Source organism: Giraffa tippelskirchi, chromosome 13 (genome assembly GCF_054371585.1).
Source record: "Giraffa tippelskirchi isolate mGirTip1 chromosome 13, T2T-mGirTip1v1.2.pri, whole genome shotgun sequence".
Classification (NCBI taxonomy): Eukaryota; Metazoa; Chordata; class Mammalia; order Artiodactyla; family Giraffidae; genus Giraffa; species Giraffa tippelskirchi.
In genome coordinates, this window is record NC_137287.1 from 119,548,240 (window position 1) to 119,569,520 (window position 21,281).

Genomic DNA, 21,281 nt, shown 5'->3' on the forward strand with positions numbered 1-21,281 from the left:
GTGAGCCTCTCAGACTCCTTTAGTCCTGGGGTTTGGTAATAAATCAATAGCAGTCAAGGTTTATGACTTGATTGTTTCCTATAATAAAGGTATTAGAGACTTGTAGTAATGGTTCATTTTTCCACCCATGGAGAAGGGATACGGTTTCAGTTTCTAGAAAATTCAGCAAAGTTCAAAGCACTTTTCTTAGCTTTGACTATTTTAATGATGAATCATTTTCCTACCAGCTGAGTGTGTGTAATGGCAGGCATAATATAACCCCTTCTGGGTGACTCAGCGACAGTATTGTTAGGCCCCAAGCATTGTATTGACCGGTAGTGATTCCCTGCACTGGCATGGGCGGGAGGTGGGGGGAGGCAGTCACCCACCGCCTCAGCTAGAGACGCGGTCAGCTCTGCTCACTGACCCACCTCTCCCCCGAGCCCACCCCCTCCGCCAGCACTGTTCTTCTGGCTCTTTCCTGCCATTAGCTCTCAGCGTGCCCACTGGCAGCCTCCTCTGCCTTCTGAGTAACTGGCTCTCAGTCCGCTGATATCTCAAAAGTGAATAGCTGTTAGAATCTCTGTAAAGTGAGGAAAACTGGAGCGGAGGGAAGGACAGGAACTTCATCCTCCTCTAGGCGCAGAGCTTTGGGACTCATCTCCACGTGACATCGCCCAGCAGTGAGGGTCGTGGCTGCAGCAGCTCCACAGCAGTGCCCTCTGCCGGGGACGTGACGGTGCCGCCAGGCCCCTGGGCAGGCCCGTCCCACCGAAGTCCGCTGCGGGGGGCAGCTCCCGGTGCCCTCTGCAGGAGAGTGGCAGTGCCTCCTGCCCAGATGAGGCAGCACCCCAGTCCCTGGGAGGGGAGTGAAATCAGCGCTGGCGCTGAGCAGTCTGCCTCCGACGGCGGCCACGGCTCTCTACCCCTCTGAGCTGCGTGGCCTCAGGCTGGTTGCCCTCTTCTCTGATCTTCAGTCACACAGGGGTCACAGGGATCTCAGGACTGGGTGAAGACTGAAGTCTGGTCACATCAGCGCTTAGCCTGAGTCTCACTCTCAGTGTCGGCTGTGGCTGAGACGATCAGGAACTGAAGTGCCCGCCGGGAGCATCCACCATGCGGGTCTAGGTCGGGTGACACAGGGTTTTGCCCCAGTGCCCGATTCTCTTGATTTAGCACTTCTAGGCCTTGGCCCCACATAGATTTTATTTAAATATAATACTAATGGCCTCTTCTCAGGGAATTCTGCCATGAGGCCCTGGCCAGCTGCCCTGCGCCAGAATCACCATCACAGTTCACACCATACACACGGTGCCCCCCCCGAGCCCATGGTCTGTAGCCTGTGCTGTACTCACTCTGAATTAGGCAACAATATTATCTTTCATATTTCTTTTCTGTTTTTGATCAGTATTCATCTAAATAATTTTGTAAACCAGCTTTACAGAGAGGAAAAACAGCATTTGAAATATTCTTCCAGGGATACAATTCCCAAACTTTTTAACCAGTCTTAACCCCTTGTATTTTTCTCCCCTACCTCTGCTCTTCACTAGAGAATAATTTGCTTTTAAAGTTATGGAGGAAATGGGGAGACTGTTTCAAGGTAGAAGGTGATCCTGTTATCTCCCATTTGGCAGGTGAAAGACTCAGCACTCAGAAGATAAGTTGTCTGCCCAAGGTCACCACGCGGTGCTGTGAGGCCTCTCACCTCCATGGCCCATTTCAATGTCACCCAAGTATTTCAGTGTGTGCTAGCCCTCTCTGACGAGAAACATTATTCCAAACAATGGCTAATTCACTAAAACATCTCTGGGACACTTTCGAATTTCGAATAGAAAGCCCCTAACTGCTTATCCCCATTAAGTTTTCCTTTCTCACTGGGCAAGGGGAGAACTATTTATGGGTCATCACCTGAGTTTACTGTCCCTTGTGTTGTATCAGAAATAAAAATACCCACCTGCGCTTGTTAATGGCACTGGCAAGATAAGGAAAGTTGCCCTCGGGAAAATAGGGCTTTTGTGACAAAACTGTGGTAAAGAGGGAAAGAAGTGGCTGTGCTTTTTTAGTAATCTGGGGCAGACCTTTCAAATGCAAGTTTATTTCTAAAAACTATTCTGAAAAGTTACTTTTACTATATTTTCAGTGTTATGTTTTGGATTCAGAGTCTATGTTTTCCTGTTAAACTCTCTTTTAAGTGTCTTTGGTTGTGACGTTTATGTTATACTTGAACTTTTTTAAAGACAACCTTGTATCAAGGAATTCAAGGTATGAGTTTTCACACTGTTGTATACTTCAGCCATTTAATCTTGGCAGCATTAGGCACAGGTGAGGTTGAGATGTGATCATAAATCGTACCAACTCAGTTCATTGTACCATCTTGAACTCTGACTGGGTGGAATATTGGTGGATTTTGTTCCCTTTTAAAGATCAAAACCATTGCATTTTTCACTCATAAAAGTATATTTTAGGCCTCAGAGAACAGGTTCCTTGACATCCCCCTCCTCCTCAGTCTTCTGAGGCGTGAGGACAGTAATAAATATTACAGGATGATAAAGCCTGGGAACAGATTTCCCAGACAGGAGTTAATCTATGTTTTAGTGTAATTTGTTTCTGTTGCTATTTTGTATTAAGTTTCAGATACTTTCAAAAACTTTCTGCAAGTACTAGTAGTTCCCATTATTGGAGACACTTATTTAATCTCAAAACAGTTTGGACTCAGCCAGTGTGAGCGCCCTGAGCACCTCACTTGCCTTCTCTGCTTTCCCTGTAGGGCGCATCGCCTCTGCAGGCACCTAAGTGCCCCCGGATTAACCTTGTATTCTGGTTTGCCTTTCAGTTGACCACAGTCGGATTAAACTTCATCAAGAAGATAATGACTATATTAATGCTAGTTTGATAAAAATGGAAGAAGCCCAAAGGAGTTACATTCTCACCCAGGTAAACAGAGGGTTTGAATTTTTCTCTAATGGTTTTTGCCTCTCTCGATGTCAGCCTAAGAGTTTGGCAGCTCAAGTAAAGTCTTCCACATCTTTTAGAAGATCAGGTTTTTAACCCAGAAAAGCAACATGGAAGGGAAAAGTCTTCCTTCAGAGATTCAGTCTGGTCATGACATGAATCTTTTCTGGGAAGTATGGCATTGCTGGGTTTGAAGAAAACAGCAGTAAAATGCCAGGGTTGTCTGGTTTGTTGACAGAGGCAGTAGCGAGAGAAGACAGTACCTGTGTTGAGTCCCTAGGCATTTGCCTCAGGGCATCAGGGCTGCTTATGGACTCGTAAGAGGGTTAGTAATAGACCAGAAATCTTCATCCAGATGGCCTTTCAGAATTCCTCTGCATGGTCCTCATTCTTTGGGGGTGGAGGGGTGAGTTAGCTTATGTGAAGAAGCATACAAGATCACTTGAAACTCCCATTGGTTTTTGGCATCTTTATGGAAAAAGAAATCACAACAGTGGTTTCATAATTGGCCTTTTGTGAAACGCTGGTGTGTGACCCGAAGACCACGGGAGTCTGGGGAAGGGGATGAAGTGGGGGGTCTCTTTTAACCGATTCTCTCAAGTCTTCATCTGTTACCTGGTACATTGATAGACACGGTCTAAATCTCTCTCTCTCTCTCTCTTTAAATTCTGATTTCCTTTTTTCTCTTTCCATGTCAGTTTCTCAGTCTTATATTAGGCTTGGGTCCTAGGGTGATTGGGAACATCATAACTCTGTCTAATATTTGGAGACTAAAATGACAATGAAGCTAGGAAGCACAGGGAACAAAGTCTGCTTTGGGGCGAGGCGTTTTCCTGGTGGCCCTTCTTGACTGTCCCTTTTGTCCTATGCGGGTTCCTCTCCGCACATGACCAGAGTCGGCCTGACACCACCACCACCACCCCCCCCAGTCAGTGTATGGAACATCAGGCCCTCAGCCCGTGGTCCTCCCAGCTCTTCTGGAGTTGGGGTGAGGGGCAGGGAGACCTTGGTGGCAAGCTGGTGGGAAGAGGTTGTGGCAAAGTGGCTTCTTGGGAACTTCTCTTTTAGAATTAGTCAAGTTTCTTACTTCCTGATTTCAGCCATTCAACTTTGGTCTGGGGTCAGCAAGCCCAAAGCAGAGATAGGGTGTATAAAGTCAAACGGGCATTAGGAAATCACCGTGAAAACTTTTACCCTGCTATCCTCCCCACCCCCACGCCTTGGCAGTTGCTTGGCACGTCTGAAGTTCCGTCTGTCCATCAGCTCGAGCCCCAGAGGTATCCAGCTGCTTGCTGACATGGTCTCCCTCTGCCCTGAGATGTATGTCAGGGATTCAGGCAGCCTGGCCCCAGAGTCGCACCGCTGGGCAGTGGGACTGAAATCATTCCGATGCCACAAAACCAAGAACACTGGGCCCATTTTCTAAATGTTCATTATACAAATAATGCAAGGTTCTCATCTCATTTTTTAAACATGTAGAGAATAATGTCACTGATACTGGCCTTCACGCCCACCTTCAAGTATTGGCTGTTTGGTGTGTATCCTTTCAGATCCTCCATGATTTCAGTCCCTCATACCCATTCTGAAGTGGAGTGATGTTTGGGGCCGTAACGAGAACCCTGGCTGTGGGGCCCAGTGACAGCGCAGCCCCTGGCCCACCCCGACTCCCTGTGTGTCCTCATCTCTTAGGTTCCGTGCTCCAGGGATGAAGAGAGTCTGTGGTCAGGTTAGCCGTTCATAGTAATACAATAAGAGCTCACACTTGTTTGGGTATTTACTGTGTTCCGGGTGCCGTGGAAAGGTGTAGTAAGTCTGTGACCATCTTCACAGCCCTGTGAACAGGTGCTCTCATGATGAGTGAGCCGGGTGGAGAAGCTGCGGGAGGAGAGCTAGGGTGACGTGTCCGAGGTCATGCAGATGGCAGCTGATCCCTGTTGACCCTTCCCCGTGCTGCCTCTCACCTGCAGCCAGGAGTGTTGCTCGCTGTCCCACCCGCCCTGACGCAGAGATCTCTGGCGCCCTTGCCCCGGCCAGCCCAAACCAGAAAGCAGAATCACTGTTTTCTCTCCTCTGTCACTCGGCTCTGAACCAGCTCTGAGATACGGAAATGACCTTTTGTGGCATGCTAGAAAATAGAACTGTGGTTACTGACCACTAGGCAGGGAGAGGCGGGTCCCGGTCTCAGCCACGGCCGCCACGCGACCTGCGGGTGCTGTCGTCCACTCACTGCCAGCAGCGAGCCCGCCGTGGGACGGTTTGTGTGTAAGACGCACACAGTGTAAATTGTGTGTTTGCAGGGCCCTTTACCCAACACCTGCGGTCACTTCTGGGAGATGGTGTGGGAGCAGAAGAGCAGGGGCGTCGTCATGCTCAACAGAGTGATGGAGAAAGGATCGGTGAGTCCCCATTGCCCAGTCCTCACGTCACTGTCCGCGTGGGTGCCGGTCCACAAGCGTGACGCTTGTCTGTTCATTGCCTCAGGTTGCTTTATATTTCTATTATAAAAATCAAAGAAACAGTACGTAATTACATGTTTATTGTAAACAAGTCAGATAAACAGGTGAGTTTAAAGGAGAGAAAAGTGAAACAGCCCTTGCCCTGTTCTCCACCCGACCCTGTCAGCCGGTCTGCCCAGATGCGGTGCGTGAGTCCCGCTTTCCGCTTCCCTGTGCTCCCGGTGCTGCTCTGCCGGCGTCGTGGAGCGGTGCAAGCGGAGTTTTACTTTGAAGAGCAAGTTCCTCCTGTGTCTTGATAGTGCCTGCTTTCTCTGGTAGTGTCCCTTTGCACAGCCAAGCGTGGGAGCAGCTGGATGCAGATTCAGCCCCATCAGATCCGCAGACGCTGGGCTCCTGGCCACTCCTCTCTCAACAGGGACGGTGTCTGCTTGCGCTTCCCTTCAGGATGTGCTCCTGGCCACTCCTCTCTCACAGGGACGGTGTCTGCTTGCGCTTCCCTTCAGGATGTGCGGGCCTCTCTTCCAAGTACTTTGTAGAGTACTTTGTAACGTGAGCACGTTTGTTCAGGCCACCTCCTGCCTCTCCTCAGTTTCTTCTGCCCCCTGCATCCGGAGCGATCTTTCTAAACCAGGTCTCCCACACCTCTTGCCAGCTGAAACCTTTCTGGGGAGCATCTGGGGCTCCCACTGCTCCCAGGGTATACACCGTGTGACTGCTGGACGGGTACAGTTGGGCCCTAGGTGGCCTGGGCCCCGTTCCCTGCCTTCCTCACTCTACTCCAGCCAGAACAAACTTTTATTAAAAAAAACTTTTTATTTTGTTAAAGTTTCTTGCCACTTCTCTATGGGGTTGCACAGAGTCGGACATGACTGAAGCGACTTAGCAGCAGCAGCAGCAGCCACTTCTCTGGACTAATGACCCAAATCACACTCACCCCTCTTCCAGGCACGCGTGTGGCTTCCCTCAGGTCCGCGTGGCTGGGCTCCTCCCCACACGTCTGAGGGCACAGTGTGGTCTTCGCGTAGGGCGTAGGTGCCACATCCTCCTCCCTCTCCTGCCCTCTCCCCGATGCCCACTGCCAGCCACGCTGGGGCTCCGCAGCCTCCAAGGCAGAAGCCCCAGGGGAAGAGAGCTGAGGAGCGTGGAGGCCAGCAGGAAGGGTGGCCCAGGCCGGGCCGCGCTGGCACCGTGCTCTGGGGCTCAGCGGGGGCGCCGCTGTCCTGGCTTCCCGGGAGGACATGAACGCTCCAGAGGAGCCCGCCTCCGGAGAAAGGACCGTCGTGGCCCTCAAGGGGAAAAGTACAAGTGCGAAGCAGTAACACGTCAAAGGAAGCTTGAGCAGTGGGAACCTGAAGGGGTAACGCGCCCGCCGTACAGACTCGTCCCTCTCTCCCCGGAAGGGACGGGGCTTGGCGACAGCAAAGGGCCCTCTTATGACAGTTGATGTTTAAAATCGTATTTTTTGCCTCTGCCTCCTTTTCTGAGAAGAAAGGATTCATTCGCACTACAGAAACAGATAAAGCACTTAGCTGAATGTTCAACTGCTGCAGCAGTGCTTTTTGTCTGAGAAAAAAAAAAAGTCTTCAGTGAAAGTGGTTTTTTAATTTTCTCTGCAGTGGCTTGATTAGTAAAACACAAAGTTGCAAACGTGAAGTAAGCCGTCATCCGCCACCTTTCTTGTCAGCAATTTTGAATAAACAAAGAAAACATCAGGTTCGGGCCACACAGGCGCTCTCCAAGGGAAAGCAAAACATGGTGGCCGGCGCGGGTGCTGAGCACAGAGGAGCATCAGGGTCTCCTAGCCCTGGTACTGCTGACGCTCAGGCCGGGTTGCTGGGGGCGGGGAGGGTGGGGGGGTGGGGGGTGAGCTGCCTGTGCCTCAGGGCATCGCTGGTCTCCACCCACCAGCTGCTGGGCACACCCCTGCCCGCGGCGGAAGCCTCTAAAAGCGTCCCCAGATGCTGTCCAGTGTCCCTGGGGAAGCAGACTTGTCCTCAGTTGCGAATCACTCTTATCACAGTGTGGAGGGTTGACAATTTTAAATCAAGACTAACTTATTCAAAACTCATCAGAGAAGGTAGCATTTGCCTTTTATTTGTTTGTCACTAGAAGTTCAGGTGAAAACTCTTTGCTGTTTGCACATGGTTGGCTCCAGCTGCTGTGGTCACAGGACACCAGGAAGGGCATCAGGTCCTGAAGTCACGTGCTTGTCAGCAGGCCCTGCCCTTGTTGGTCTCCCACCCCAGGCTGAGCATAGAGAGACCGCAGAGCCACTGTGACGTCCTTTCCCCTTGGACTGCTGCGCTGGCCATTTAAAAAAAATTTTTTTGGGTTTTTAAATGTAGTTTACTGTGGTAATGTGGCGTAGTCCCCGTTTTCCTCTGTAGCTCTTTTTTTTACCCTAGGTCACTTGGACATGCAAATTGAAATGGAAATCAGTGTATGGTTTATGGTTCTTAAACCTTCCTTGGGATAAACATTTTAAATTCAGCATCATCGTTATCAGTTATCACCCCCACCAGAGCTGACAGGGGGAAATTATAAGAAATTGCAGTGTCTTGTTTGCTCAACTAATCTAATTATAATTTTTCCACTACAGCCTGTGATTAAAAACCAGCCTGCAGAGTGTTGCCATGTAATGCATATTTGTTTTCTGGTTTCTGTCTTTCACCAAATAGTGTCCGATGGTCCCCCTCGTATGTTTTGGCAGACCTACCTGTTAACCCTTCTGGGACCCGATACTTCCTGGAAGACAGTTGTGCAGAAAATGATTGTGTGTGTTAGACCAAGGTCGTCCAGGTGGTCAAGGTTCTCATTCATTCCATGTAGAAATTGCATTTAGACATGATAAGCTAGCATGCATATGTGTGCAAGGGCCGGGCATGCATGTTGTCAGGCAAGGGGGGAGTAAGCCAGGCCATGTTCAACCAGAAGCGTCACCCGAATCTCTCTCCTGAAGTCCCTTCTAGAGATGCTGTTTGATTTCAAGGGCGTTCAGCCTCGAGACCCTGGGTTTTGTATCACGGGTGCTTTAGGCTTTGTCCGTCTCTCTCTCACTCCACTTTTAGTTCTCTGCGTTCATCATTCTTCCAGCCAGATCACCCATCAGAGGGTCACCTCAAATGACTTTTGTGGATTTTTCTCAGCATGACCTAGCTGTTTTAGAAGAACCTGAGAACTCTCGCACCGCCCTCCTGGTGGTGGCAGCGTCTCTAACAGATGCCAGCGCTGGCGCTGGCCCGCGGCTGTTTGCTGCCACCTCAAGACATGCCTCCAGTTTAACTCAGTAAACGACTGCTTTTCAACAAAATAATCTCCTTTTCCGGTCCCTGTGTATCAACCTAATAGGATCACAGGAAATAGTGATCTCGTGCTGCCTCTGTTCTGTTCTGTTTTATGTGTTTACAGCAGAAAACTTCTACAGGAAATGACAGAGAGCAGACCGTGGCATGTTGCTGGAGATGCCTAAAAGTTCTTTGAAGAACTCCTGTTTTTAAATAAGTATTGGTTGATTGACACTCAGTGTGTGCCAAAATTCCTCAGTGATAAAATTCCAGAGTCTTGGTCTTTATCCAGATAACGGAGATTTGTGAGGCTTTATATTCACCTTTGAAAGTGAGTGCTTGCTGTGTGGAGATGAGATTTAAAAGACTTGCCTCTCCTGCCCATGAGACAGGAAAACGTTGGCCTTTTCTCTGAGAGCAACTGGCCATTCTGCGTTTCTGCTTCTTGGCTTCACTCTGTCTGCTCACTACATTGGGTGCCCACTCCAGCACTCGTGACTGTGGGCCTACCAAGGTGGTTTCTTTGTTTCTGGTGTCTCAAGGCATTACACAGATCTGATTATTCGAAGTGTAGAAATAAATGCCTCCTTTAAACGTCCTCTAAAGTCTTCCTCTCACCTGCCTCACCCACTTTGGCTAAGCATGCAGTCGTGATCGTGCGACGCCATCAATGCTTCTGTGTCCTGAGTGGCAGGATCACTTCCATGCTGACAGTTGGGCTCTGTTCCAGGGGTTCATTTTGGCAGCGGGGCTTCCCAGGTGGCGCTAGTTGTAAAGAACCCGCCTGCCAGTACAGGAGACTTAAGAGGCGCAAGTTTGATCCCTGGGTCGGGAAGATCCCCTGGAGGAGGGCATGGCAGCCCACTCCAGTATTCCTGCCTAGAGAATCCCCATGGACGGAGGAGCCTGGAGGGCTACGATCCATAGGGTGGCAAAGAGTCGGACACGCAACTGAAGTGACTTAGCACGTGTGCATGCACATCGGTGCAGGGAGATGACGTGAGTGAAACTGTCCAAAACGTCCATGTCCAGGTTCTTTAGAAAACCTTACTGGCCTTCTGTTTGGGGACCATAAAGTTGGTTGCTTTGATGGCCTCACAATGTGGTGTTTCTTAATTTGTTTCCCTCCCTTTTTTCTGTGGCTTTGGTTTTCATTAAAGCAGGATCAGTGGGCATTTGTTGTTCTGTCTTCAGCCTCTTCAAGAGCCTCCCGGCTCCTCTGAGTCAGTGCGTGTTGAATTCTAAGTGTCTTGAACTTGTACTGTTTCCCAAAGAGCTGTTGACACGCACTGATATTTCATTTGATGGAAGTCATATTGCCTCTGAGGGCCCCTGTCTGGGGATGTGTCAGTTCTGGCTTAGGGACCTGGCAGCTTCTCCCTGTCTACCTGACGGTTTTGTCCAGAATAGTCATCAGCAACCAGAAATGTCTGGTATAGAGACTTGGCTCACACAAAGCATTGCCTCTGAATTTGACCCAAATTTTCTTTCTTGACCTCTAAATGAAACCAAGTCTTTGGGAGTTTGCTTGCTTTAAGGAAAACGTTAATTTAAATCAAGACTATCAGGTAGCTCCTGGGATTTTTAAACTTGAACATCAAAAGGACTTTTCTGAACTGAACCAGACCAGAATAAAAGGGTGGGATGGGGCGGGAGGTGATCCCCAGCCTTGGAGGACCCCTCTCAAGCCTTCTAGATCCTGGTTTGCATTTGATTACAGCCTACAGGGGGCACCCTGGTGGCTCAGCAGTAAAGAATTCGCCTGCAGTGCAGGAGCCGCAGGAGGTGTGGGTCCCATCCCTGGGTCGGGAAGATCCCCTGGAGGAGGGCATAACAACCTACTCCAGTATTCCTGCGTGGAGAATCTCATGGACAGAGGAGCCTGGTGGCCTACAGTCCACAGGGTCCCAAAGTTTGCCGACACGACTGAAGCGACTTAGCACGCATAACCCTTCAGGCTTTTCACGGTGTTTCCCATGGTCTCGTCTGGTCTTGTTATGATCCCCCAGGCAAGGAGTCGGCACTGTGCCAAGGGCACCAGTCAGGTTCTTGATCATCTGTGAAATGGCTGCATAAAGTCGTTCCTGAGAGACTGAACCTTGTGTGCAGGCTGGCTTCTCTCGTCGGTGACAGGGAGGGGACGCGACGCCTGGAGTACTTCTCTGCGTGGATAACCAGGGCGGCTGGGCGTGGAGTGCACTTCCCGTCTGCCCGCCTCACCCTGGCCTAGGTCTTCACAGGCCCCTCCCTGTCTCCCCAGGAGGCAGGCGGGTTACATTGATGGCAGCTTTCAAGGTCAGAAAACCCTGGGTTTGGAGGTTATCATAAAGCTCGTGGACAGTACTCCACACCTCCATAGGAAGACAGTCCATCGCTCATAATAACTCAGCGCTATTTTCTGTCCTAGTTAAAATGTGCACAGTACTGGCCACAGAAAGAAGAGAGAGAAATGGTCTTTGAAGACACAAATTTGAAATTGACATTGGTCTCCGAAGACATTAAGTCCTATTACACAGTACGACAGCTGGAATTGGAAAACCTCGCGGTGAGTACGGCACGCACCTGAGTGCTTGGGGCGGTCCTGTTGGCGACGTCTGCTTGAGGCGTTGTTTCACTCGGCGATATTACTTAGCACCAGGGGTTTCTGAGCTCTGAGCAAGATGCGGTTTTCACAGCATGGTGAGTAGCGCCTGCCTGCTTACCTGCCAGGTGACCAGCGGTGTCTGGGGGGACAAGCCTTAGTATCGCACTTTCCACAGAACTCTCTCTCAGCCCCAGCTAACCCCAGTTCTTAGGGGAAAAGGTAGGTTCTTACCTCAGACCAACTGCAGAGGGTCTAACAGGATAGCCTGGGAGTTAACACCAGCCGAACACACGGGCCTCTCTCGTCCACGGCCTCTTTAGTCTGCAGTGAGGGAAGAAAGGCCCAGTTTGTGGTCAGTGAACAGTTTCTAGATGAAGTCTTAGGCTTCTGGTGGGGGTGGTGGGGAATTTATAACACCAGAAGCTGGCTGTTGTTAAATGATGGCCTTGGACCACCTCTCGGCACTGCTGGAAGCAGCCTCGCTGAGGACCCGGCCACGGGAAGGCTGCAGAGCTTGCCTGCGCCCCCCCCCCCAGGAGACCCCTACCAGTGACGGAGACCGCGGAGGGGAGCTCAGGGCAGCTCTGGGGGCTCCCTCAGACGCAGGCATCCGGCCTTGTGCAGTCACACGGGCCCATCTCCTCAAACTGTCGGACCCTGGGCCGAGGGCACCGTGTCTCCCCACGTGTCAGTCTGCCCCCAGCCCAGGTTTTTGGAAGGCTTCCCTCAGTGGTCCGTGTGCGGTGAGAGCAACAAGGCCCAGAGCACGCTGTGAGGGGGCTCGTGGGTTCTAGCAGGGCCGGAGGAGCACGGACCACCCAGGGCCGCGGGCAGGCTGACAGGCAGGGTCTGCTCCGGCCTTGTCTTATTCGCAGCTTAACTTTCAACTTCTGCTCTATAGTTGCCGTGATCCCTGGAGTGGGGTTGGTTCATAGTGGGAGTAAGATGGAGAACTTAGCGCAGGTGCCTAGGAGTCGGTAAGAGGTGAAAACCGCAAGGCTCTGGAGGAATGCAGCCCTGGCCCAGGCCCCCTTCCCGGTGAGCGCTGGATCCCCCGGCCGGGCCGCACGCGGGCTCCCGGGCTGATTTATGGAGGGGCTGATACGGAGGGTTTTCAGGATTAATGTTGGCGGAGGGTTGGAATGTGCCTGGAGGATTACATGGTAGACTTTTTTTTTAAATGCTTGGAGCCTGGCGTTAACGAATGACTTCTGGTAAACTCTTAAGAGAACGGAATTCGGCCCGAGCAGAAGAGGCTTGCGTTGTCTGGGCGGCAGAGCAGAGAGGTTTGGGGGAGATCTGTTTGCTCTAACAGAATGTGGTTCTGAAAAAAAAGTCTGTTCTGAGACTTGTGGATCTGTTCGAGCATACGTCTGGAATGAGCTCCTTGAGAAAGAGGTGGACAGGCATGAGGCAGGGAGTAAACACAGATAACCCACACCTTTTTAAGAATTTAAAGAAGGAACTTAACTTTTGGCCTGTTTTCTTATTCCATTTTTTAAAATCTGTTTTTAAGTGCTTTTCTTAACACCCCCTCCCCCCAAAAAAGGAAGACACATTTCTCTTTTAAACCATTAAAGTATGTGAGGAGGTCATTTTCTAGGGAGGAAGGCATGGAATTGTTTATGTGGTTCTCAAAATTATCCTGATGTGATCAGCAGATTGGTTCCAGTTCTGCAGGAAGATACCAGCGTGTGTCACGGCTGGTGTGAGGGGACCCATGTGTGTGCTCTGCGAGTGTCAGGTCCCTGCTGTTTGTTGTGGGTCCTTTCCCACGTTTCCATCACCCTCGGGTTGGGGAAGGTGATTGTCCCGGAGCTATGAGCTCTGGTAGGGCAGGGCCGAGTTGCTCCCCCGTGGTGCCTGGCACCCAGGAGGCCCGTGGTGGACGTTTGCCAAATGAGGGGAGAGGCATTGTCGGTCGCCGGGTCTCTGGCCCAGCGTTTCCCTATCAGCTGCTCTTCAGGTGACCTGGGTGCCGGCATGGCCCTTGGCTGTGCGCCGCTAGTGGGGTTCCTGTCTCAGGCCTTACTTATCCCGTGACTGGCTCCCGTGACTGTGGGCTCTTAGCTGGAGTGCTCTCCTCAGCAAGAACCGCGGTTTGACCATCACTCCGGGCAGCCCATTGTCTGCCCTGGGAGTGGAGTCTCAGAGGAGCAGAGCTAGAAATCAGTCCCGGAGGCCGTCCTTACGGTTCCCCTGGGAGCTGATGGACCCACGAGGAGAAACACTCAGGGACAAGCACCAGGGTCCACCTTCAAGGGTCCCTGCAGCAGGCTGTGAACGTGGGCTCTGGAGTCAGACAATTCAGATTGAAACTCCTGCCTACCTACCTAGCGGAGGGGTGCCTGCCAAGCCTCAGTCTTCTAATCTGGAAAATGGGAGTAACTGGACTAGTGGGGTTGCGTGCGAGAGCTCCGGGAGCCCAGGCACCCAGCAGTAGACGCTCACTGGTGGCGCTGGGCCAGCTGGTCTTATCGGCACTCCCTCCTCGTTGACCATCTGTTCAGCGAGGATTGAGCCACACGGGGCAGCCTCCAGCCTTTGGGGACCGAGTCGGTAACTTTTTTCTGTAAACTGACAGTCCTCTAGACGTCCTGATGGTCTTGTAAAGCCCCGGGTTTCCCAGAGCTGGCGCCCCATGCGTGTGGCTACGTTTCCACTCTTTCATGTGAACCCCGAGGTGCTGATGACAAGCCTGCTGCAGGGGGCAGTGCAGCGTCACTGCGACTCATGGGGGGAGAGAGGTCAGCGGGGGCCTGGAAGGCGGCAGAAGGGAGGGGGTGTCAAGACGAGGGCTCCTGGGGCGGAAGTGTTGCAGCTGAAGCAGGAGCAGCCTGGCGCCCGCCTGGGGCTCAGGGCTCGTCTGCTGGGTCTGAGGTCCCGGGGAGAGAACCCGGGGCTCAGGGCTCGTTCTCTGGGTCTGAGGTCCCGGGGAGAGAACCCGGGGCTCAGGGCTCGTTCTCTGGGTCTGAGGTCCCGGGGAGAGAACCCGGGGCTCAGGGCTCGTTCTCTGGGTCTGAGGTCCCGGGGAGAGAACCCGGGGCTCAGGGCTCGTTCTCTGGGTCTGAGGTCCCGGGGAGAGAACCCGGGGCTCAGGGCTCGTTCTCTGGGTCTGAGGTCCCGGGGAGAGAACCCGGGGCTCAGGGCTCGTTCTCTGGGTCTGAGGTCCCGGGGAGAGAACCCGGGGCTCAGGGCTCGTTCTCTGGGTCTGAGGTCCCGGGGAGAGAACCCGGGGCTCAGGGCTCATCCGCTGGGTCTGTGGTCCCGAGGGTAGAACCCGGGGCTCAGGGCTCGTCCGCTGGGTCTTTGGTCCCAAGGGGAGAACCTGGGGCTCAGGGCTTGTCCGCTGGGTCTGTGGTCCCGGGGAGAGAGCCCAGGAGTGAAGGCCACTCGTGGAGGCAGGCGGGTCGAAAGGTGCTTCACGCTCACTTGAAATTAGTGGCTGTCACGCAGGAGATTCTTTTAGAGTCGTCACGTGTTTATTTCTCTTTCAGTCTCGAGAAACCCGAGAGATCTTACATTTCCACTACACCACGTGGCCTGACTTTGGAGTCCCCGAATCGCCCGCCTCGTTTCTGAACTTTCTCTTCAAAGTCCGTGAGTCGGGCTCGCTCAGCCGCGAGCACGGCCCCATCGTGGTTCACTGCAGTGCCGGCATCGGCAGGTCGGGCACCTTCTGTCTGGCTGACACCTGCCTCTTGCTGGTAAGACGGCCTGAAAGACCGCAGGAAGCAGAGGGAGCGTGGAGTGCCCTCCAGGCTGGCCTGGCCGCAGCCCTCTGTCACTGTCTGCAGTCAGCTAGCTTTGCTCTTGACTTTCTAGCAGCTTCCCTGCCATCAAGGGAGCTTACCCTAAACAGCTTCATTTGGAGCAGTCCTCTTAATTTTGATGTGGAAGCCAGAGAATCCCCTTCCCTCACACTTCCCTCTCACACTCCCCCAGGACATGTACAGTCATGTTGTACCTGACACCCGGACCTCACTCAGCTGTGTCTCCTCTCTGGCTTTCAGATGGACAAAAGGAAAGACCCTTCTTCTGTCGATATCAAGAAAGTTCTGTTAGAAATGCGGAAATTTCGGATGGGACTGATCCAGACAGCAGACCAGCTCCGCTTCTCCTACCTGGCTGTGATCGAGGGCGCCAAGTTCATCATGGGAGACTCGTCCGTGCAGGTCAGCGTTCCTTTGGCTTTAATCCCAGGTGTGTAGGTTTTAAACTTTTGCCTCTAAAGAAGGAGGCTGATCAGTGTCAAAGTTGAAATAGTGTCACGTGTCAGGGGAAATAGCTAGACTTCATGTTTAAGTCTGTTTAGCTAGAAAGTTGTGGGAATTGTCACCATGTTCCAGTTTCTTTGAAGTGCTCACATAGAGAGCATTAATAGGGAGAATAGACTTTGTTTTCAAAAGACCTCATCTTCCAAGGACATGGCTGGAGACCTGAGAAGCTGAAAGGCCCCTCACCTAGCCCTCACCTCTCCTCACTTGAAAGGGAGCAGATTTCCTGACAAATCACCAAACGACAAATCTTCCTCTTGCTGTTTTTCCAAGGAGCAATGGAAAGAGCTCTCCCACGAAGATCTGGAACCTCCACCTGAGCACGTCCCCCCACCTCCCCGGCCCCCCAAGCGAGTCCTGGAGCCACACAATGGGAAGTGCAAGGAATTCTTCCCAAACCATCAGTGGGTAAAGGATGACACTGAGGAGGAGGATAAAGAAGATGGCCCCATCAAGGAAGCGACCAGAACCCCTTTAAATGCCCCCTGTAGCCTGGAAAGGTAAAGTTAAGAGAGTCCTGGCTTACTGGAAGAGGCCGGGGGGCGGGGGGGGGGGCAGCCTCCTCTTGGCAACCGGTACTTCTGTGTCCTTGGGGAGACGGTGCCCCTGGACCAGCACTGCGCCTCCGCTGGTTGGCAGAGCCTCTGGACTGAGCCACAGGTTGGCCCAGGAAAGTGACTGACTTTAGCGGGGGTCTAGCACCACCTGGTGGTGCTGGTCGGAACCAGGGGTCTGGTGCGAGAGTCAGGTCTTCCTACCCAGCGATGACAGCGGCAGAAAACAGAAGCCGGGCTTTGGGCTGGTCCTGAAGCTGAGACCCAGGCTTGATCACCTACCTTAAGCCCCCAGAACTTAACCTTTTTGTGTAGCCTTAATTGTCGTTTTGCTTCCTTACAGTTTGACAAGGATTACTGAGCACCTACTGATGCATGTGAGAAATGAGATAATTAGACCAGGGTCCCTGGTCTGTGTTGTGGATCATCTTGTTGGGAAGGGAACAGTAGATTGTGGTGGGGGCCCCATAGACGGGGCTGTGATGGAGGCGCACGCTGAGGTGGTCAGCCTTAGAGGAGAGCTACCCAGCCTTTCCCGGGTGGTCAAGGAGAGCTGCCTGCAGGAGGTGGCGTTGTGCAGGAGCTTGAAGGATGGACAGGAATCAGCCTGAGCCCATGGAAGCAGTGCCCTTGCTGCCTGCTGTTTTGGATGGCAGTTTAGGATTAGCACCCACTTTGACCTCACGTTTGTCTACACCTTGAAATTCAGCCTGCAGCAGTTCTCAGCAGGCATGCGGAGTGCAGAGATGTGTAGGCAGAGGTGTTCACGGCGGCATCACCTGTAATGGTGAAAACTAGAGGTGGGTTGATTCTGTATCCAGGGAATGTATCGGTCGGGCTTTCTCCCTGTGCTGAATATTCCGCAGCTGTTGAAAGACAGGATCAGAGTGTATTATTGTGGCCGGACTTGGGAACATCGTGCGCGAGAGAGCAGGTTGCACGTGCTGTGTGCCCCGCCAGGTCCTCCGGCTAAACTCATCATCCAGATCTTCCCTGGTTACTTTGCCGAATGCTGGCTTCCAGATCTGAGTCCTAACCCATGAACCTACTCCCAGGGTCTTTCTTGCACTTCTGGTTCTGGGGCTCGAGAGACGCTTGTCCAGTGGAGCCTCCCAGAGCAGATCCTGAGTGCAGGAGGCTGTGCCCGGCTTTCCGGGCTGCCTCTGATATTCGAGGGTGGACCGGTGTGCTCCCCCGAGGGCTCACCGGGGGCCGCGGGGCAGAGACAGGAGCTGGCCTGCGGCTTGTGTCACGTCTGTGTCACGAGTTCTGTTTATTTTTTCATGGAGATAGTGGAGAGAGGTGCCCTCCATGTCCCGTGGGTGAAGGTGAAGAGCAGGAAGGTGTGGGTCTGGGGGCTGAAAGCCAGAGGGGGCCAGGAGAGCATGGGGTGGGCCGAGGTCGGTCCTGAGCGGCTCTGCACCGGGGGGCCCACACGCACACGGGCCCCCCCATCCCCTGGGGCGGCAGCTCTCTGGACCCCTCCCCTGGCCCTGCAGGCGGGCCCCGGGAAGGACAGGCTTCCAGCCACTGTCAGCGTCGCCAGGCTATTTCAAGGGGGCTCCTTTTTCCTACAGTTCCTCCCGTGATAATAGCGTCCTTGTCCTTGTCTTTTGGGTGAGTAACCCTTTTCTGCCCCCTCACTCCTCAGCGCGAGTCAAGACACTGAAGTCAGAAGGCGGGTCGTGGGTGCAGACCCTGCCCAGGGGGAGCCGTCGCCGCCCGCAGAGGAGCAAGACCAGCCGCTGAGCCACTGGAAGCCCTTCCTGGTCAACGTGTGCGTGGCCACGGTCCTCACGGCCGGCGCATACCTCTGCTACAGGGTCTGTTTCCACTGACGGACGTGCTGGCCGGACCGCGTTCAGAAAGCCTGGCCTTCGCCCGGCGGTGGCGCTCCGTGCTGCGGGAGGCTCTGAGCCCGTCCCGGAAGAGACAGATGACAGGTTTTCCGAGTCTGGAACTGTGAAGGGCTATGAGAGAGGACTGGGGATTGATGTGCTGGGGTCTGGAGGTGCTGTGGTCCCAGGAGTAGAAGAGTCTAATCTCAGGGCCTTAACCTATTCAGGAGTAAGCGGAGGAAATGCCAAATATGTCTGTCTCTCTTTTTTTCCTTTTTTTTGTTCGTTTTTGAAAAAAAATAATAGAATTACAACACATTGTTGTTTTTAACCTTTATAAAAAAGCAGCTTTTTGTTATTTCTGAGTGGGGGGGTAGAAAAGACCAGGCACTTACGAAACTTTCTTGTACCCTTAGGTGGTATAACCAGATACAGTTTTTATTTGATTCCCAGGGAAAGACTCCCACACGTGTACGAATGTAAACTCCTTTGGAGAAGAGGGTTGAGGGTCGGACCCCGTCTGGCTCGGGCGCGTCCCCTGCTGTGGGCGCACTGAGCGGGGACCGTGCCTGCACGCTTCCCCACCGGGAGAAGGAGAGCAGCAAAGGCTGTCTCTAGAAAACAGAACCTGGCTTCTGCTTCTGCTCAGGGTGCCCCGCTGTGTCCTGCGTCCGTTTCTCCACAGAGCCCTCCCATCACGGCCCGCCTGCCCGGCCTGCCCGCCTCGCTCCGTTCCCACTCAGGGCCCCCAGGGGCCAGAGGTCACCACAGGGCAGCTGCCGACCCTTCACCCAGGCCTTGAGACCCAGACGGAGCAGGTTCCGCTCGGCTCGGAATAGAAATGCCGTCTCGGCAGAAATCCCCCCATTGGAACGTGTCGCTGTTCAAGTTAGGGGAAAAAATCAAGGAGTAGCCGCAAACCTCCGGTCACGGAAATCACCTCACAAGGCGATTTGTTCTTTTACAGTTTTTCACATTTTACCTCTTTTCTAAGCAACCGTCTTTGAGTGCATCCAGTGGTTTAGCAGCATGCAAACGATTTTTTCTTTGGAGGTGATTTTTGAGAAGGCAGAGCTCCTGTGAAAAATCGAACTCTTGGCGGGAGGCGGGGGTGGCCAGGGTGTGTGTGGGTCTGCAGTGCCGGGCTCGGCTGCAAGCGCTTGGTTTCATTCCAGTCCTGTTCAGCAGCGACACACAACCTGATGGGCTGCCAGCCGCCCGCGAGCCCCGGCTCCGCACTGAAGCTGCCCTCCTGGCGCTTGGCCTCGGCTCCGCCCTTTCCCCTTCCTCCCCCTCCCTTACTCGGAGGACCAGATCCACAGCCCAGTTCTGAGGAGGGCACAGGGCAGGGCGGCCTGGGTGGGCAGCAGGGCGAGCCTCACGCGGGGGCCCGCAGCGGGCAGCACACAGAGTCCTCCCCGCCGCCCTCCTTGGAGACCGCCCATGGTGAGCCCCTCTCCACTCCGTATTTATTTTACATTGTTTCCCCCGAAGGCATCCACAGTGCACTAGCGTCTTCTTAAACCAGTAACGTGTTCGGGTTTTTTGATGTCAGCCTTGCACCAAGGGCTTCATCAAAAAGTGCAGCAGTAAACCCTCAGGTCGGGCTGGGAACGGAGGACTTTGCTGTGAGCACTGCGTAGACCAGTACCAGTACCCTGGAGGAGGGTGGCTGGGAGCTGTCGTCCTTTCATGATGCTGCGGGGAACTTGCATATGTTCATAGAACAAGGGGATAATGTATAATGGACACTTGGCTATTTAAGACATGGTGTGAGATTCCTTTGTCCCGGTTCCTCCCCTCCCCAGTTACCTGCTCAACCTTGACCTCAGCCACCACGCTCCCTGTGTGTATCAAGATGCATGTCCCGTCCTCCTGTGCCCCTGTCAGATACGATGTGCTTGGAACACTTAGCGCTCTGCTGACTAGCGTGCCCCGTGTATAAGCCCGGCCTCCCTCTGCACGGTCCGATCGTTACGTGGCTGTGGCTCCGACGACTGTGCTGAAATAGTTGCCGTTCAGCAGTGGAATGACGTTTTCCAGTAACAGATACTTGCCTGATTCCTGGCACAACCCTCTGGTGACTTCCTAGTGAGGCCCAGCCTGTCCTGATCCAGCTGGGTCCACTGCAGCTCAGACATTCCAAGGGTATGGGAAGCCATAGTCACACCTGCACTCTGGACATTTAGACAAGCAGAGTCCTCCCACCCACCCTCACACACACCTTTGGGATCAGCGTCCACTGCTCCCAAATTCACACTCGACTTGAGCGGACCATGATTTGGAACCAAGGCAACCGTCGGAAACCACCCTTCTTGAAACAGCCTGGACGACGGGCCCTTCAAGTCAGCCTGTGGCCCTCTAGGTCCGGGGGCCTTGCTGCACGAGGCGTCTGCCCCACCTCGAACCCTGGGGACTGATGGTGCTCAGGACTCTTACTGTGTGGGGGGGAACCTGTGACCTCCACACTCAGTGGCTTTTTTTACCAAGAAAAAAAAGGCAGCTGTGGCTCACGAGCTGCTCTTTTGCCAGCATTTTCACATTTTTGCCTTTCACGTGTTAGAAGCTCTGCGAGAAGTTTCCGTGGGGGAGCATCTGTGGCGTTGCCCGCAGGCCTTGGTGAGGTGCGGATGAGGCTGAGGGCCAGGCTGTAAGCGTGTTTGAGCTGGGCTTGTCCGTCTGTTCTGTTAAATCCTGTATGTGTATGTAGTAGTTTGGGTGTGTATATATAGTAGCATTTCAAAGTGGACATACTGGTTTAACCCCCTATCCTTGGAAAACACGGCTCTGCGTCCTGTCACACGTATGTTAGAGAAGTAGTGAGCCGCTCTGCTGTATGCCTTAAGCCAATATTTACTCATCGGGCCATTATTTTTTACAATGGCCATAGAATAAACCATTTTTACAAAATAAAAACAAAACAGCCAGGTGTTTTGGTATAATACCTTTCCAGGTGTGTGTCTACGTGGATGCATGATGGGGGGTGGGAGGGCGCGTCTCAGGGTCTTCTGTGACCTCACAGAACTGTCAAACTGTACAGTTTTCCAACTTGCCATATAAATGATGGTTTGCATTTTAGTTGCAACAATAAAAATCTTTTTTTCTAAAGAACATGGATTTGGGGTGCTTCCCATTTCTTCGCTTAACGGGCCTAAAGCAGGCTGGGCAACTCGTGTTTCATCCCATCCCTGCTGATGTGAAGCAGGTGTTGTCATTCAGGAGGGGTTACAGCTTCCCCACAGCCGAGGATTACAAGGCTGCCACGGGTGCCTTTTGTCTGCGAGAACTTTCCTCACCTGGTGTGTTTACTCGGAGCTTCGGGGCTCTTACTGTTTCTCTCAGTAACGGTAACGAAAC

The 21,281-nt window shown here is 52.9% G+C and overlaps 1 protein-coding gene across 5 annotated transcripts in view; it reads left to right on the top strand.

Moving 5' to 3' along the window:
• PTPN1 (protein tyrosine phosphatase non-receptor type 1) overlaps window positions 1–21,035 on the top strand; it is a 62,446-nt gene extending 41,411 nt beyond the window's left edge. For 2 of the 5 annotated variants that reach the window (XM_081560301.1, XM_081560303.1), the window contains exons 3-9: window positions 2,813–2,913; window positions 5,229–5,327; window positions 11,079–11,216; window positions 14,753–14,962; window positions 15,269–15,430; window positions 15,806–16,032; window positions 17,738–21,035. In XM_081560301.1, the coding sequence (XP_081416427.1) occupies window positions 2,813–2,913; window positions 5,229–5,327; window positions 11,079–11,216; window positions 14,753–14,962; window positions 15,269–15,430; window positions 15,806–16,032; window positions 17,738–17,924 (1,124 nt within the window). In that variant the 3' untranslated portion in view covers window positions 17,925–21,035. Of the gene's footprint in view, window positions 1–619; window positions 2,914–5,228; window positions 5,328–11,078; window positions 11,217–14,752; window positions 14,963–15,268; window positions 15,431–15,805; window positions 16,033–17,737 lie in introns of all 5 variants that reach the window. The other 3 variants (XM_081560302.1, XM_081560304.1, XM_081560305.1) reach the window with 2 other exon arrangements.
• The last annotated feature ends 246 nt before the right edge of the window (window positions 21,036–21,281 follow it).